The sequence below is a fragment of the Vicia villosa genome, linkage group LG2 (genome assembly GCF_029867415.1).
Source record: "Vicia villosa cultivar HV-30 ecotype Madison, WI linkage group LG2, Vvil1.0, whole genome shotgun sequence".
Lineage (NCBI taxonomy): Eukaryota > Viridiplantae > Streptophyta > Magnoliopsida > Fabales > Fabaceae > Vicia > Vicia villosa.
Window position 1 is genome coordinate 189998323 of NC_081181.1, and position 16962 is coordinate 190015284.

The 16962-nt window shown below is 33.5% G+C and overlaps 3 protein-coding genes across 15 annotated transcripts; 2 read left to right on the top strand and 1 right to left on the bottom strand.

The window, feature by feature from the left end:
* Positions 1 to 280: 280 nt before the first annotated feature.
* On the top strand, positions 281 to 2594 carry LOC131647721 (F-box/FBD/LRR-repeat protein At3g14710-like). 2 transcript variants are annotated; one of them, XM_058917580.1, is made up of 4 exons: positions 281 to 438; positions 752 to 1730; positions 1804 to 1947; positions 2158 to 2594. In XM_058917580.1, the coding sequence occupies exons 2-4, from the start codon at positions 795 to 797 to the stop codon at positions 2446 to 2448; spliced, it is 1371 nt and encodes a 456-aa protein (XP_058773563.1). In that variant the 5' UTR covers positions 281 to 438; positions 752 to 794; the 3' UTR covers positions 2449 to 2594. The 2 variants fall into 2 exon arrangements, with proteins under 2 accessions (XP_058773563.1, XP_058773562.1); XM_058917579.1 differs by having other exon boundaries at positions 764 to 1730.
* Positions 2595 to 9017: 6423 nt separating this feature from the next.
* LOC131653364 (F-box/FBD/LRR-repeat protein At3g14710-like) lies at positions 9018 to 11763 on the top strand. 2 transcript variants are annotated; one of them, XM_058923477.1, is made up of 4 exons: positions 9018 to 9141; positions 9978 to 10952; positions 11031 to 11174; positions 11262 to 11763. In XM_058923477.1, exons 2-4 carry the CDS (start codon positions 9996 to 9998, stop codon positions 11550 to 11552), a joined length of 1392 nt encoding a protein of 463 aa, XP_058779460.1. In that variant the 5' UTR covers positions 9018 to 9141; positions 9978 to 9995; the 3' UTR covers positions 11553 to 11763. The 2 variants fall into 2 exon arrangements, with proteins under 2 accessions (XP_058779460.1, XP_058779459.1); XM_058923476.1 differs by lacking the exon at positions 9018 to 9141 and having other exon boundaries at positions 9843 to 10952.
* Positions 11580 to 15785, bottom strand: LOC131653365 (pre-mRNA-splicing factor 38-like). 11 transcript variants are annotated; one of them, XR_009299055.1, is made up of 7 exons: positions 15317 to 15784; positions 14848 to 15016; positions 14362 to 14452; positions 14075 to 14204; positions 13909 to 13979; positions 13053 to 13729; positions 11582 to 12742 (listed from the first exon to the last, which is right to left on the bottom strand). XR_009299055.1 is itself a non-coding variant. In XM_058923483.1 (6 exons), the coding sequence occupies exons 1-6, from the start codon at positions 15359 to 15361 to the stop codon at positions 12709 to 12711; spliced, it is 540 nt and encodes a 179-aa protein (XP_058779466.1). In that variant the 5' UTR covers positions 15362 to 15783; the 3' UTR covers positions 11580 to 12708. The 11 variants fall into 11 exon arrangements, 7 of the variants coding, with proteins under 7 accessions (XP_058779466.1, XP_058779465.1, XP_058779464.1 ...); XR_009299054.1 differs by having other exon boundaries at positions 11583 to 12742; positions 13078 to 13729; XR_009299052.1 differs by having other exon boundaries at positions 11583 to 12737.
* Positions 15786 to 16962: the final 1177 nt, after the last annotated feature.

Genomic DNA, 16962 nt, shown 5'->3' on the forward strand with positions numbered 1-16962 from the left:
GGTGTCACCTAATATTTCGGGTGTGAGGTTGGGTAGTGTGAAATCCGTACTCGAAACCCGAAATCACACAGGTGTGGGTTTGGGAAAAGTTGTAGGAAAAAGGTATTTTGCTGCGGATTCGGATTTGAGTGAAAAAATCCGAACCCAACAAGTGTGGAGTGTGTGTTATTTGCTACTCGAACAACTTTTAAATTTGGGTTCGAATGCGGGTTTAGGTAGTGCGAATCCCGCACCCGCACCGACCCGTTGTCATCCCTAATCTTATCTGGTACATTATTATTACCAGAACAGAGAACACTTCATATCTCATTTAAAACCGAATGCTAAAACTCTTTTAACTTTCTGTGTGTAAGAAGCCTTGTGAAGTTCTATCTACCATTTATTCAATAACTCCTCATTCACGTTGCTGCTTACACTTGTTCAAATCACATTCTTAAGGTTTACTCTTATTCTTATTATTTAATTCTGAGCATCATGTACTCACTGTTAACTACATTCATGATACAAAATTAAACATCAACCCAGAAATCGTTAGGCATAACTTTGATACCATTTTATAACTCTGATTCAAGTCTAACTCAATCTCAAAAGAAACATTGTGATGTTGTTTAAGGTTGTTAAAGTTAGTTCCAAATTTGTCACTTTAGTTATGGGACTGTTAGATTTAGTTTTCTCTATCTAGATCTAACTTTCTCCATAACTGTTGTAATCATTGCTTATGTTGAATTATAATTAATGTTTTATGTAAAAGATGATTTTGTAGGTAGGTAGTGATGGACTCAAATTAAGTGAATATGGAGATTCCAACTAAACACCTTCCGACAGGTGAAGCAGCAGTTGAAGAAATTGATATGATTAGCGCATTACACGAAAATATTCTTGGCCACATCCTATCTTTCATTCCAATCGTAGACGCCGTTCACACTAGCGTCTTATCAAGAAGATGGATTGAAGTTTGGAAATTCATAACAAGCCTAAAGTTTGATGATAGTTTGCTTCATCATGAGAAAAAGATGCCAAAACAACAGTTTGTGGATTTTGTTGAAAAAGTACTTTTTCAGCTTACAAATTCAAACATCCAAAGTTTCTCTCTTTGGTTAACTAGTTATCAATATGATGCATCTCTGATAACTGCATGGATTTCATTCATCTTAGGAAGAAGAGTTCAAAAGCTTCATATTCAGTATGCTGATAAAGTTTTTCTTTCTTCAAATTTACTCTTTACCTGCGATTCTTTAGTAGAGTTGGTGCTTCAAATGAAATGTATTCTTAGTCTACCGAAATCTGCTTCTCTCCAAAATCTTCAAAAACTAAGCATTTCCGGGATTAAATTAGTGAGTGATTCATCCGATTGTTCAAAAGACATAACTCTTAATTTCCCGATTCTCAAAGTGTTTGAAGCTAGAGGATGTGAATGGTTAACTACGCAGAACATTAGTTTACAAGTACCTTTACTTGAGAGGTTTTCAATTGCTATATGGAACCGTCATTCAAATGAGTCAAGTGAATATGCTATCAAGGTTTATAGTCAACGTCTAACGGATTTCACTTATGAGGGTGATCTTGAACAAGATATCATTCTATGTGATTCTTCGTTGATTCATAATGCTTCTATTGTGATTGTAGTTGATGAAGACAAAGAGATCAGAGTGGAAAAACTTGGGTTTCAGGCATGTAATCTTCTCAGACAAATCCATGACGTGGAACGACTAAAATTATTGTTTTACAAGGTATGCTTGTCTTTATGGTACATGAATGGCTATTGTTTCTCCGAATTTGAACAAAATTTTCCTTGTCCTATAGGTTTTAAGACATGCTAGAGATATTTTCGCCAATCTGCCTGTTTTTGGAAGGTTGACATATCTGGAACTAAATGAAGTCAATGGTGAAGCTTTGTTGCAATTACTCAACAATTCACCAGTTCTTGATACTCTTGTTTTGCTTAATGTAAGTTTAGTTACTCTTTCCTTTTGTTCAAACAAATTCAAAACTCTGGTATAAAATCAGCTCTTTAATTTTCTTTTGTTATATAATGGACTTATAGATTAACGCTTATGCTATAAGTACTTAATTAAGATGTTTATTCAAACCGGTCTTTATTACGTATAACAAAACATAATTTATATGATAATAACCTACAAAATAAAAAAATTTCAGGGATTAGCTGACTCAGATAAAGATGTTTTCACTTCTGCAATGGTTCCCCAATGCTTTCTGTCAAGCTTCCAAGTATTTCAGTTTAATGGTTTTAATGCAAACGAGCACGATCTTTGTCTCATAAAATTCATTCTAGAAAATGCAACAATGTTGGAGAAGATGAAAATATCACCGGCTTTCTGGCTGCGATATGCAGATATTGATTTGGAAAAAGTTAAGGAGAAGATACTCTCATTAGAAAAATGTTCTAACTTTTGCATGATAGAGTTTTTTGATATCAGTGGTTCATGAAGATTTTTAGAATCCACAAGAATATTCTTGCAAAGAATGTTTAATGTTTAGTGTGTCTAGTTTTCTTGTCATGCAAAATTGTAAGAGGGTTTCTAGCAGTGATTATTTATCATTGGGATTAGAATTGTATTTAGAATATTCTCAATAAAAATATCATTTCTACCTAATACATATGTAATCAATACATTTCTTAGAACTTGACAGATACCATAACTTTGAACGGTATTCATGCTTATCAATCTAAATTCTGCAAGGAGATTAATCGGAATTAAATTGCTCGAGTTTATAGCTTAGTTGATGAAGATGGTTTCTAAAATTACAAATTCATATCTCATACTGTTGACTTCAGAAGCTTTTTGTATTTTCTACCTATCACAAAAAATTGAATAGTATACAACACTAATATTCTTCCAGAGTGTTGAGTTCATAATCTGATGACGTCACACACTTTTTTACCAGAGTCAGAACTGTGAGTGAACTACTCCCTTAGGTGGTTTTTGAATGATAGCAAATATGTGTGATAAAGACATTCATGAATGTTATCTCAATTAGTCTCTACGGTTGCATCATGTCGTGTCATATGAGTTCATGCTACAAATTGTTTTTTAGTTTAAAATCTCATAATACTGAAGGATGAGAGTCGACACAAAACATCATGTGTCAACTCATAATTCGTTTGAAACCATAGAAGCATTTTTCACATCAGTATGAGTCAGCGCGTAACCACTTGTATCGACACATGTGCTACAAATTTCTAAGCATGTATCAATACATAGGATCTTGCATCGAGACATGCTATTTACATGTATTTGGAAAACAATTTTCAAACTCCATGTATCGACACACATGTGCTTGCATCGACACATGCTTCTTTTATTTCTGAAAAATGAACTTGGATACAGTATGAGTCGACTCATGATCATCTTTGTGCATTGAATTAAGAGATCTATTGAGATAACATTCAGTTGCAGGATTGGTGAATCTCAGCTGGGTTGAAGAGTATTGTAGGTGGTTTCAAGGAAAAATCTGAGGGTTTTTCATCAAGAACAGGTTGGTCCTTAGAGATTCGATAATCAAGATCAGACGAGTCAGATTCAGCCATAGCGAAAGGTTTGGAAATCAGAGTAATTTTGCAAACAAGTAGTGGAGCGGAGGATTGATCGTGATTCTTGCATTCGAAGACTTGATCAACTCAGATCAAAGGAAGGTTACTACAATAATAATAATAAGAAGAAGGAAATCTGTTGATTCAGTTCTTGGCTTTTAATTGTAACCTTGTAAACATTTTGCAGTTTATTGGAAATAAAGACTCAATTTCGTTGTTGAAATTGAGGGGACACGTACCCACACACGAGGACGAAAGTGGGGAACTTCCTTACCAAATCTCTTTGTGTATCGTATTTCTATCCTTTCTCTTTACATTTACAATACCTTTACAAATCAATTGTTGTTCTAATTTTAAGTTGAATGATCCAATAATTGTAGAAAAATTCATTTGAAAAACACCATTGGTTTTGGTCGTTGAACGAGTGAGCACAACTGTTTGATAAAAGTATTTGCTGATTTTTTTCATTGGAAATAGTGCATTAGTGTTAAGTTCATTAATTAAAAAAGAGTGTTGTGTTAATTCATCTGCTTCATCCTAATAAATCCAACAACATTCGCGTGTCCAGATTTTTAGTGGTCGGTTCAAAATAGAAGGTAGTCGATTCGGGACTGAGATCTTTTGTAATTTTTTAAAATCCTTGTTAAGAGGAGGTGATCTATTCACCCCCCTCTCGATCACTTGCCACACCGTCTAACAAGAACCTGCAAGGAGAAAGCCACACACTAGAAAGAAAAAGCAAATAAACCCATTCCCAGTTAAATGGCGCCTCCTTACTAAATTTAGGTGCATGCACCATTTGAGATGACGTGCACGTTTGGTTCGTTTCCGAAACCTGGATATTTACGTGATTTCCTCCAAAAGATGGTTAGTGATGTATGTTTTTTTCAAAACCTGGTTATTGCAAACAAAATTCCCAAATTTTATCTATTTTACAAAATTAGTTTTTATTTTTTAAATTTAGACACCCTCTCACGATTTTTTTGTAAGAAAACGATAGAAAAAATTAATTTTTATTTATAAAGTCCCACAACAAGTTTATTTAGAATAATTTGTCACATTTAACAAAAAAAATTGTCAATTAAAAAATTAAAACACTATTAATTTTAAATTAAAAAAATAAGAAAGACCAATATTATTTAAATTTAAAATAAAGGATCAATTAAAATAGAATGACCAAAACTGTAATTAACAAAATCATTGTTATTATCCGACATTTTAAACATTTTTTTATTTTTTCGCTTTCTCCCTTTTATAAAAATAAAAATAAATAATTTTAAGGAAATAATAGTGCTCTATATTCCATTTTTAGTTGTCATTTTTTTATTCTTTTCATATACCAATAAATCTAATGATTTATTGATTGTTATTACTTTTCAACAATAACTTTTTTTTATCTATAATAATTTTAATTTTTTATTATTTTCTCCATAGTAAACAATCAGAGTAATTTTGACAAAATTATCCCAAATACTAGTTCGACCTTTGAAAAACACAATTAAAAATAAAATTTTCATAAAATTGACTATTAAAAATAATAAAAATGATATTCTTACACCATTTCTTATACTACACTGTATTATAAGGCGAACAATGAAATATTATAATAATAAAATAATTAACCAACTTCATGACTTTATTAACCAATATTTTACATTTCATTAATCAACTTCATAATTTCATTAACTAATATTTTAAATTTATTGGGTTGCACAAAATATAATCTTTTCGCAACATAAAAACAAGGTTAACAAGTGAATAAAAATAGATGAACACAATTATTTTTATCCTGGTTCATTGTTAACGAAGTTACTCTAATCCACCCGCCAAGGTGATTTTTCCTTCTCAATGAGGACTTAATCTAATATAACCAAACTGATTATAGACAACCACATTGACCGCAACCAATGCCTTCTTGAGACTTCTGACTAACACCTAGCTTTCTCAAGGAAACAACCACAATAAGCTTTCGATCAACCTTGCTGATAATCCCAACAAGTTCAGTTGATCCTTATCGTGAAACCAATATGACTGCAACCACAATCTTCTCAGGGCTTCTGACTAGCGCCTAGTCCCCCAAGGAAACAATCAACCAACTTGATTACAAATGTGTATTAAAAGATGCATATAGTAAACATATTACACAATGTTAAAGTACAACAATAAAAAAGTGTTGGCAACCAAGATATGAACAAAAGCTCCTTGCTTAAAATACAAAACTATACAAAAATTTCTCTAACATAGTCTGTGCACTACTTTGGTATAGTTTTGTAGAAGTTATTTGTTGATTTCAAATTCTTCCAATGGCTTCCTTTAGAGATAAGGATAAATCCATTGGAGGGTAGAATAAGAAATGCAAAGTACAGCTGTAAAGTCCCAATGGTCATGGTGGGAATAACAGATAACAAGTATAGGTTGACCTGTCCTTACGACACCCTATAAGAGTAGAGGTTAAAGTTTACGTTAGTACGTTTATACTCACCATCACACGTAGGTCTTCCTTGATCTTCTAAGTCTTCACAGGCTTCTTGTATCTTCAAACCTAAGTCTTTGAATCTTAAGAGCTTGTTCAGCAGAACCTTTGTCTTCAGAGTCTTCATTACTTGGTCTTCAAACCTAAGTCTTTGAATCTTAAGAGCTTGTTCAGCAGAAACTTTGTCTTCAGAGTCTTCAACACTTGGTCTTTAGAAGCGATGTCTTCAGATCTTTAGAACTCGTTTAGCAGAACCTCATCTTCAGCATCTTCATAACATGAGACACAAAAGTAAAGCTTTAGAAGGCCTTCAAAGCTTTCCTTACAAATTCATGATCAAAAGCTCTTGTACTAATGTTCCTTGGAACCGTTGCATAAGTAACATTCCAGAATCTTGAGTTCCATTGTAATATAACACTGGTATTCTTCCAGAGTGTTAAGTTCAGAACCTGATGATGTCACACACCTTTTTACCAGAGTCAGAATTATGAGTGAACTACTCTCTTAGGTGGTTTTTGAATGATAGAAAATATGTGTGATAAAGACATCCATGAATGTTATCTCAATTGGTCTCTACGATTGCATCATGTCATGTCATATGAGTTCATGCTACAAATTGTTTTTTAGTTTAAAATTTCATAATACTGAAGGATGAGTCGACACAAAACATCATGTGTCAACTCATAATTCGTTTGAAACCATAGAAGCATTTCTCACTTCAGTATGAGTCGACGCGTAACCACTTGTATCGACACATGTGCTAAAAATTTCTAAGCATGTATCAATACATAAGATCTTGCATCGACAAATGCTATTTACATGTCTTTGGAAAATAATTTTCAAACTGCATGTATCGACACATATGTGCTTGCATCGACACATGCTTCTTCTATTTCTGAAAAATGAACTTGGATACAATATGAGTCGACTCATGATCAGCTTGCATCGATACATACTATTATAACTTGTCTGGAAAACATTTTTGAAAAAGTATGCATCGACACATAACATCTTGCATCGATACATGTTAGTGCAAGCTTTTTGGAAAACAATTTTGATACAATATGTATCGACACATATAGTCATGTATCGACATATACAAAAAACAATCTTTCTGGATTATGTTTTCACAACAACATGCATCGACCTGAAACACGTTGCATCGACACATACATTCCTTTTTACACACATGTGTTGACTCATACGTGTTATGCATCGACTCATATTTCAGTTTTCATTCAGATAATTTTTTCTGTCATATATAAACTAGTCTCAGTCATTTCATAGCATAAGACACACAAACACGTTTTGAGAGCATAACTTTTGTGAGTTAATTGAAACCTGAAAGATACTTCATCTTCATCATCTTCTCAATCATTTCTTGTCAATCACAATGAAACATAATCATCTTTGTGCATTGAATTAAGAGATCTATTGAGATAACGTTCAACTGCAGGATTGGCAAATCTCTGCTGGGTTGAAGAGTATTGAAGGTGGTTTCAAGGAAAAATTTGAGGGTTTTTCATCAAGAACAGGTAGGTTATTAGATATTCGATAATCAAGATCAGACGAGTTAGATTCAGCCGTAGCGAAAGGTTTGGAAATCAGAGTGATTTTGCAAACAAGTAGTGGAGCGGAGGATTGGTCGTGATTCTTGCATTTGAAGACTTGGTCAGCTCATATCAAGGGAATATTACTACAAGAAGAAGAAGAAGGAAATCTGTGTGATTCTGTTCTTGGCTTGTAATTGTAACCTTGTAAACATTTTGTAGGTTATTGGAAATAAAAACTCAATTTCGTTGTTGAAATTGAGGGGAGACGTACCCACACGCGAGGACGAAAGTGGGGAACTTCCTTACCAAATATCTTTGTGTATCGTATTTCTATCCTTTCTCTTTACATTTACATTACCTTTACAAATCAATTATTGTTCTGATTTTAAGTTGAATGATCCAGTAGTGGTAGAAAAATTCATTTGAAAAACACCATTGTTGTTGGTCATTGAACGGGTGAACAACAGCTGTTTGATAAAAGTATTTGCTGATTTTTTTTGTTCATTGGAAATAGTGCATTAGTGATGAATTCATTAATTCGAAAAGAGTTATGTGTTAATTCATCAGCGTCATCCTAATAAATCCAGCAACATTCGCGTGTCCGACTTTTTAGTGGTCGATTGAAAATAGACGGTAGTCGATTCGGGACCGAGATGTTCCGTAATTTTTTTAAAATCGTTGTTAAGAGGAGGTGATCAATTCACCCCCTCTCGATCACTTGCCACACCGTCTAATAAGAACCTGCAAGGAGAAAGCCACACACTAGAAAGAAAAAGCAAATAAACCCATAACAAGTCAACTGGTGCCTCCTTACTAAATTTAGGTGCATGCACCATTTGAGATGACATGTAGGTTTGGATCGTTTCTGAAACTTAGTTATTTGTGTGATTTCCTTCGAAACATGGTTAGTGATGTATGTTTTTTTCAATACCTGATTATTGCAAAAAAACTTTCCCCAAATTTATCTATTTTACGAAATTAGTTTTTATTTTATTTTTTTAAATTTAAACACTCTCTCTTATTTTTTTTACAAGAAAACGATAAAAAAATTATTTTTAACTTTTATTTTTATTTATAATATCTAGGTATTTATTAACCAACTTAATAATTTAATTAATCAATTTGTTACATTTTATTAAACAACTTTATTTTATTATTAAAATTATTTTTATTAATATTAAAGTGTTTATTAACCAACTTCAATTCTTCATTAACTAACATTTTATATGTCATTAACCAACTTTAATTTATACTCTTCATACACTGTATGAATAGCATTGCTTTGTAAAAATATTATTTAGTTACTGGCGCAAAGCGCGATGCAGTAATTTATTACTTATTTATTACTAACATTACAACTACTTTTATTGGTATAAGCTTTTATTACCTGAATAGATAACAGTTCATATCTCATTGAAAAGCGAACGCAAAAAACGTAAAAAAACTCTTTCAAGTTTCTGTATCCAAAAATGTGAAGTTCCAGCTACCTTTCATTCATTTTGGAGACTCAATAATTCCTCATTCATTCTGCTGCATAAACTTCTCCAAATCACATTGTTAAGGTTTACTCTTATTCTTATCATTATTTACTCATTAGTCATTTTTAACTACATTCATTATACAAAATTAAACATCAACCCAGAAATCGTAAGCCAACCTAGATTAATGTCTAACTCATTCTCAAAACCTAGTTTGTGAAATTAGGATCCTTAACATTAGTTGTGGGACTCTTAAATTAAGTTTTTTATATCTAGATCTAACTGTCTCCATAACTGCTGTAATCATTGTTCAGGTGGGATATGTTTTCCATGTGAGACTCATAACTGTGTATCACCGACAACTCGAAAAAAAGTGTATCGGTGTCCGACTTGAACCGACACCGACACTTGTGTCTATATTTAATTAATTAATTAATTAAATTTATTTATTTTTCTAAATTATTACCCGTGTCAACGTGTTAGTGTCTATGTTGTAGTGTTGATGTTGTGTTTCCGGTGTCCCTGCTTCATAGCTCATACATGCTGGTAAATTATAATTAATATATATTCTTTCGATGATTTTCTTATGATCTCTCCATTTTAAAATGAGTGTCGTTTAAGGTTTTTTACACGTAATGCAATAATACTATTACAAGATACCACGCTTTTATTAAATTAATTTTACTATTGTGTTGCACGTAGTATAAATAGTAATAATTAAATGACACAGTTTGAAAAGTGAAAAAGTGAGAATGACATTTATTTTAAAACAAATTTTATTTGTTAAAACGACAATCATTTCGAAATTTAGAGAGTAATTTGGTGCATGGTTATCAATATACTATACTATGATCCAAGTTATAATAAAATTTGTTTTAGTTCAACTTAATTGTTGAACACTTTCATGTTTTATGTCACAGATACTTTTGCAGGTAGTGATGGATTCAATGAAAGTGAACATAGAGATTCCAACTAAACACCTTCCAACCGGGGAAGCAGCAGTTGAAGAAATCGATGTGATTAGCACATTACATGAAAACATTCTTGGTCGCATCCTATCTTTCATTCCAATCATAGACGCCGTTCACACTAGCGTCTTATCAAGAAGATGGATTGAAGTTTGGACATACATAACAAGCCTAAAGTTTGATGATGGTTTGCTTCATTATGAGAAAAAGATGCCAAAACAACAGTTTGTGAATTTTGTTGAAAAAGTACTTTTTCAGCTTACAAATTCAAGCATCCAAAGTTTCTCTCTTAGCTTAACTAGTTATCAATATGATGCATCTCTCATAACTTCATGGATTTCCTTTATCTTAGAAAGAAGAGTTCAAAAGCTTCATATTCAGTATGCTGATAAAGTTTTTCTTTCTTCAAATTTACTCTTTACTTGCGATTCTTTAGTAGAATTGGTGCTTCAAATGAAATGTACTCTTAGTCTACCGATATCTGTTCATCTCGCAAACCTTCAAAAATTTAGCATTTCTGGGATCAAATTAGTAAGTGATTCATCCAATTACTCAAAAGATATAACTCTTAATTTCCCAGTTCTCAAAGTATTTGAAGCTAGAGGGTGTGTATGGTCAACTACGCAGGACATTAGTTTACAAGTACCTTTACTTGAGAGGTTTTCCATAGCAATACGGAATCGTCAATCGAATAAATCATGTAATTTTGCCATCAAGGTTCATAGTTCACGTCTAACGGATTTCTCTTACGAGAATGATCTGGAACAGGATATCGTTCTATGTGATTCTTCGTCAATTCGTAATGCTTCTATTGCGATTGTTGTGTATGAAGACAAGGAGGACAAAATGGAAAAACTTGAACTTCAAGCATGTAATCTTCTCAGACAAATCCATGATGTGGAACGATTGGAATTTTTTTTTTACAAGGTATGTTTGTATTTTATGATACATGATGCATGAATGTAAATTAAAAAGAAAACATTTAGAATTTTCCTTGTTCTACAGGTTTTTAGGCAGGCTAAAGATATTTTCACCAATCTGCCAGTATTTGGAAGGTTGACATATCTGCAACTAAATGAGGTCAAGGGTGAAGCTTTGTTGCAATTTCTCAACAATTCCCCAATTCTTAATACTCTTGTTTTGCTTCATGTAAGTTATGTATCCAAATAGAGTCTTTATTACATTCTAACATAAAATAATTTACATGATAGATAACTCATGATACACAAATTTCAGGGAGTATGTTTCTTGCATCAAGACGTCTTTACTTCAGCTGTGGTGCCTCGCTGCTTTCTGTCAAGCCTCAATGTATTTCGGTTTGAAGGTTTTGATGCAAACGAGCATGATCTTTCTTTGGTAAAATTCATGTTAGAAAATGCAGCAATGCTGCAGACGATGACGATCACACCATCATTTTGGCTGCGATTTGCAGATATTGATTTGGAAAACGTTAAGGAGCAGATACTCTCATTACCAACGTGTTCTAACTTTTGCAAGATAGATTTTTCTGATATCAATAGTTGTTGAAGATTTTCAGAGCACCACAAGAATATTTGTGCCACAATTGTTTAATGTATTTAGTTTTAGTGTAATGCCTTACACTACATTATAGCAATGCAAAATATACGAGGTGTAGTTTCTCTTCATTATTATGTTGGTTCTAGCAGTGAGTTATTTATCTTTAGTATCTGTTAGTGGTTGATGGATAACATTTTCAAAAATGAGATAGACAAAAAAATATTGAGGCGTTGCTACAGAATTCACAATATATATTCACGTCATATACATTTCACAATACTTATACATACTTGACAGCAACGTAACAATTATGAAGTATATACTATCATCAGTTCAATTGTAGAAGGATATGTCGAGTTCAATTACAATATCTGATATTTATTTGTCTATATTTATTCAACAACGCACTACAGAAAAAAAAAGGCTTCTGCCACGCCCAGGAAACCGAGGTTATATGCAAAATAACCGTGGCGTAACGCTGAGGCCACGGTTTGGCCATGGAAATCCAACTGTGGAGTATGCGGCCGTGGCCTAAAGTAAAGTCCACGGTTTTTTGGTATAGACCACGCCTTTCTGACAACCGTGGCTTATTTAGGCCACGGTTTAGGTAGTTTGATTAAGGCCGCGGTTTATATTTGCCATGATTACAGAACTGTGGCCATATGATAAAGCCACGGTTTCAGTTTAACGTTTTACATACAGTTTTGGTTCAAGATATAGCCACGGTTTGGTTATGACCACAAATTTAAAACCGTGGTTATATGTTATGCATTCTAAACCATTAATCTTGCCACAGTTTATTTCTGTATCATATATATATATATATATATATATATATATATATATATATATGCACATGTATTAATAATCAAAAACCAATAATTATTACCAGCTGCATCAAATGATACAAATATTTTAATATTTTGTTGAATGATTGAAAATACATGTTAACCTAGCTAGCTGCCATGTAGTTCTCAAATAGAAAACTGAATCCACAATAACAGAACCTATGCATCTAAAACTAACTTCCCAAATTATAAATCCCTAAGCTATCTACCATTACTTCTCAAACAGTTATTATCACACTTCTTTTCTTCAGCAGCTACTGCATTCTCTTCCAAGACTCATTTTCTTGCAAACAACAGAAGAAAAAGTTCAAGCATACTCATAGTGAGAAGAAAGCCTTCAACAGCCCTGCACTTGATAGAAAAAAACATAAACCAAAGTCAGAACCTACACTTGCTTAAGACAGAAAATCAGAACGAAGGCACATTAAAATTCATCCAGCCAACCATAACAACACAATGCACATCAAACAAAAATCAACTCCCTGCACACAACCACTCATCAGCCCACAAATCATATTCAAAAGAAGAAGAAAAGAGGTTAACTTTAACTGTTTTTTTAGTCTTAACAGAATTTAGAATTCCCCTTCATAACTCTGCATAACAATTCTATAATAACAGTTTAACTTCTAAACTAACTTCACTAACAGAATTCAAACTATACCTAACATCAACACCATTTAACATACATTTAGCATTGATGTTGTTTTCCCAACACCATTTATTCCTCCTCTCCCGAGGCAGAGCCTCCCATTCTTTGTACACAGAGAGAAGAGTAAAAAGGTCACCATCAGAATGGCAAAATTGCACTTTGAGACAATCAGATCTTTGCTTATCATCTTCATTACCAAATCTGCAGAAAATAGTACTTGCATTGGGCATCATGGCAGCAAGGACAACACCTTCTCTGCCCAGAGCAAGTTGGAAACAGCCAAGGATCTTCAAAAATCTGAACTTCAACACCTTCAGCATCATCAATCTTCATAATCTCATAATGATCAATCTTTCATCTGTTATTCACACTCCACACACATCTAAGACAAATGAATTTACTTGCACTATACTTTTGTTCTAGACTAATGAATTTTCTTTTGTTATCTAAAAGCTTGGAATAAAATTTAAACTCTCATAGATGTTCAATAGTCATAACTTATAACCATGTGGCTAATTATTTATATTAAACTCAGATTTAAAAAATAGGCAATGATAATCCAACATTTATTTAAAAGGGCAGATCCAATCCTAAATATACAGACCATGATCATGAAGAATATTTACCAATGCAACATAGCTGTTTGACCCATCATACTTCTCAAATGCACACTGTCAGTGCAGAGAAACCTTGCAGGATCATTTAATTTTACTATAGGAAGCGGTTGTATACCACAAATGGATTTTAATGCCATAGTGGAAATAGAAGTATAACTTAGTTAAGTTATATATGCATATGTAGTGTGTGTGTGGTGTGAGAGCAGGGCTCTGTGCTAATTCAAAAACATTAGCAAGGTGAGAACTTTGACCTGTGTCTATGACTTTCACGTCTCCTATCCCTATCTCTTTCCCTTGCAGGGATTCTCCCACGATAATAATCCTGCAAATCATTACAATCAAACCAATATATCATGACCACTTGCATTAATATCAAAAAGCAAGATGAAAAGTAGTTTGCTTAAAAAAGCAAAGCACCTTCTCATGGGTCTTTTCTTCAAGCTCATCGGCAGGTTGTTCATTATCCTCATTCTCCTCTTCCTCCTCAAAATCCTCTTCAAGTGCACTTTGTCTAGGTTCTAATGAACCAAGAGATTCAAGAGTCCACCTACAGAAAACAAATTAAAAATACTAAATTTCACCACACCACAAGTGCCCACTACTCAAAATACTAACAAGCAAGAACAAAAAGACGCATAAACATATCATGCAAGGATATACTAAACGTTCCAATACAGAAAAGAGAAAGAACAATAAAACAATACATTTTCTTGATGCGCGGCATAGCAATATCACATGAATAATCTGTTGTGAGAAGTTCATCAATGACCTCATCAACATGCGTTAAATTAAACTCTGCAAAATCAAGAACAACACAAAACCTTAACAAATAGGTAATAGATAATTACATTGCAAGTAGAATACAAAACACAATCATAATTTTTAGGTCACAAATAAAAAGCACCAAGTATCCTCACATACCTGCATTTCATTTTGAAAATTAAACATTAACAAATCAGGTTACTCAATAAAAGTATAATCCAAATCGAATACATTAATGTATTCATAATAAGCTTAGGGTTAAAGTGAATACTTGTAATCCTTTAGCTGCACATCCTTACGAGATGCACAAACATTAATAGGACCCAAAAACATCCTCAGAAACTTCCCTAAAACCCTCACACACCAAAATTAACCAATCAGTAAATCAAATTAGTGAAAGTAATTAACAAACTAATTACGAAACTAACCGTGAGCATGTCCTGGAAGAAGCAAAGAAGCATCACCATCAACAACAATACATCTGGCTCTCTGCAAATCTTCATCTAACTGCAACAGTATCCACGGCTCCAACACCACGCCGGAACTGCCATCACTCCCTCCTGTATCCGCCGCGACGACCTTCAGCAATTTCGCAACCTTCAGCAACATCCATTCCAAACCTTTAAATTTCACACAGACATAAACTCATGTTCTATTAATACAACTTGTACAATTTCTTGTTTGTTTTGCAACCATAACATTTCCATTCACAATTTCAAAACAAAATCAAATTCAGCATACAAATACAACTTCTTGTTTGTTTTGCAGAGGCAAGTAAATCGATCGGAAACAAGTCCACACAAACTTCAAACTAACAACAACATGTTTCTTTTATCTATTTCATGCAGGAAAAGAGGAAAGAACATAATCAAAGAACAAAGTCAGTAAAGGACAAACTGTTCTAATCGTAGCCGCCCAACTCCGACGCCGACGCAGTTTCATCAACAAACATACCGAACTCCAGCGACATCACCTTCAGCGAACAACGATCCACCACTATTGAATCGCAACTCGTTCTCACCCCATCACACGCCAGCGCCGCTCTGGTTCAGATCCGGAGAAGCCCCTTCTCCGACGTTGACGCATCCTGCTTCGATCCATTCTCGACCATCCCCACACCACCGCTGTCAGCCGCTCGTGACCCATAGCACCAATCACAATCTGCCGCCGCCGCGAGGAGCTCAGCCTCTACTGTTTTCCGATTTCGGTGTTGATGTTTGAGTGAATGGTGGAATGTTAAAGATTGATAATTTTGTGTTTACTGTATCAAAGAGAAGAAGAACTCTGGGCCATTTATCTCAAATGTCACGCCAAAAGACCTAATCCTTTTATTTATTTAGGGTTTGGGAAAGAGAAAGAAGAGAGAACTTGATTGATTTTAGGGTTTGTGTATTTATCTTTTCAATTTTTCTTTTACTTTTTTAATCTAAAAGAATTATAAAAGATAATAATTATGAGAGGGAAACCAAAAAAAAAGAGGGAAATTTTGGAGGGATATATTTTTTTAGGTTTGGGCCACAGTTTGAAGTGAAAATTATAAGGTCGCGGTTTTCCTTTGTGGCTTAAAATATCCGCAACTGTATAACCGTGGCAATTGAAGTAAAGGCCACAGTTTCATACTCCGGATCCAATATTTTATAACATAATTCTACGCTTTTAAAACCATGGCCAAATCATATATGTGGCCACAGTTTCTGAGCTGTGGAAAATTTTAGCGTGGCCGTAGGCCAAAATTGTAGTACTGACGCAAGAACACAACATAAGGAGAACTTAATAATGATTCTAGTATTTATTTTAGTCTTAATTTATCTAATTACATACTTAATCAATTAAATTGCAAGATGTATTTTTCTCAATAGAAAATATCTTTAATAATCAAACTTGATTTTAAATTCGATAAAAAATATCTTTCGTAACATCATATTAATTATTACGAACCTTTAGTTAAACATACGCATAACTTACTTTTTAGTGTTTTTTTTAATTTTTTTTTTTTACTAAAAGACATTTCACTATGGTCAATATTAACAGTGGTGATATGTATATGGAGGATATGCTTCGAATCTCATCACCGACAATTTTCAAATTTTTATATATGTAATACCTATTACCACGATTAGCACCAGAAACCGTTGTAAAAGGTACTTAGTTTCATTTCGAATTTTATTATCGACTAACTCGTGTTTAGGTACTTGAGTAAAACATTTTGGTTTCATGACCCTGAACCTATTCAGATAATCGTTTATAGATTCAGCCACCCTTCATTTGATATTGGTTAGCTCCTTAATTGTTATCTTCGACTAACCCGTATAGAATTGCTCATGGAACACTCTTTTCAATTGCCCCCAGTTATGAATTGAATGTGCAAGAAGCGTAGTGAACGACATGAAAGCATTCTTTGTCAAAGAGTTGTGGAAGAATCTCATTTTCAAATTTTCATTGTTGACTAGATCTCCAGGCTCTGACAGATATCGAGCAATGTGCTCGACAGTCGAATCAGTTGTATCTCCTTCAAATTTAGTACATTTTGGGATCTTCCAACC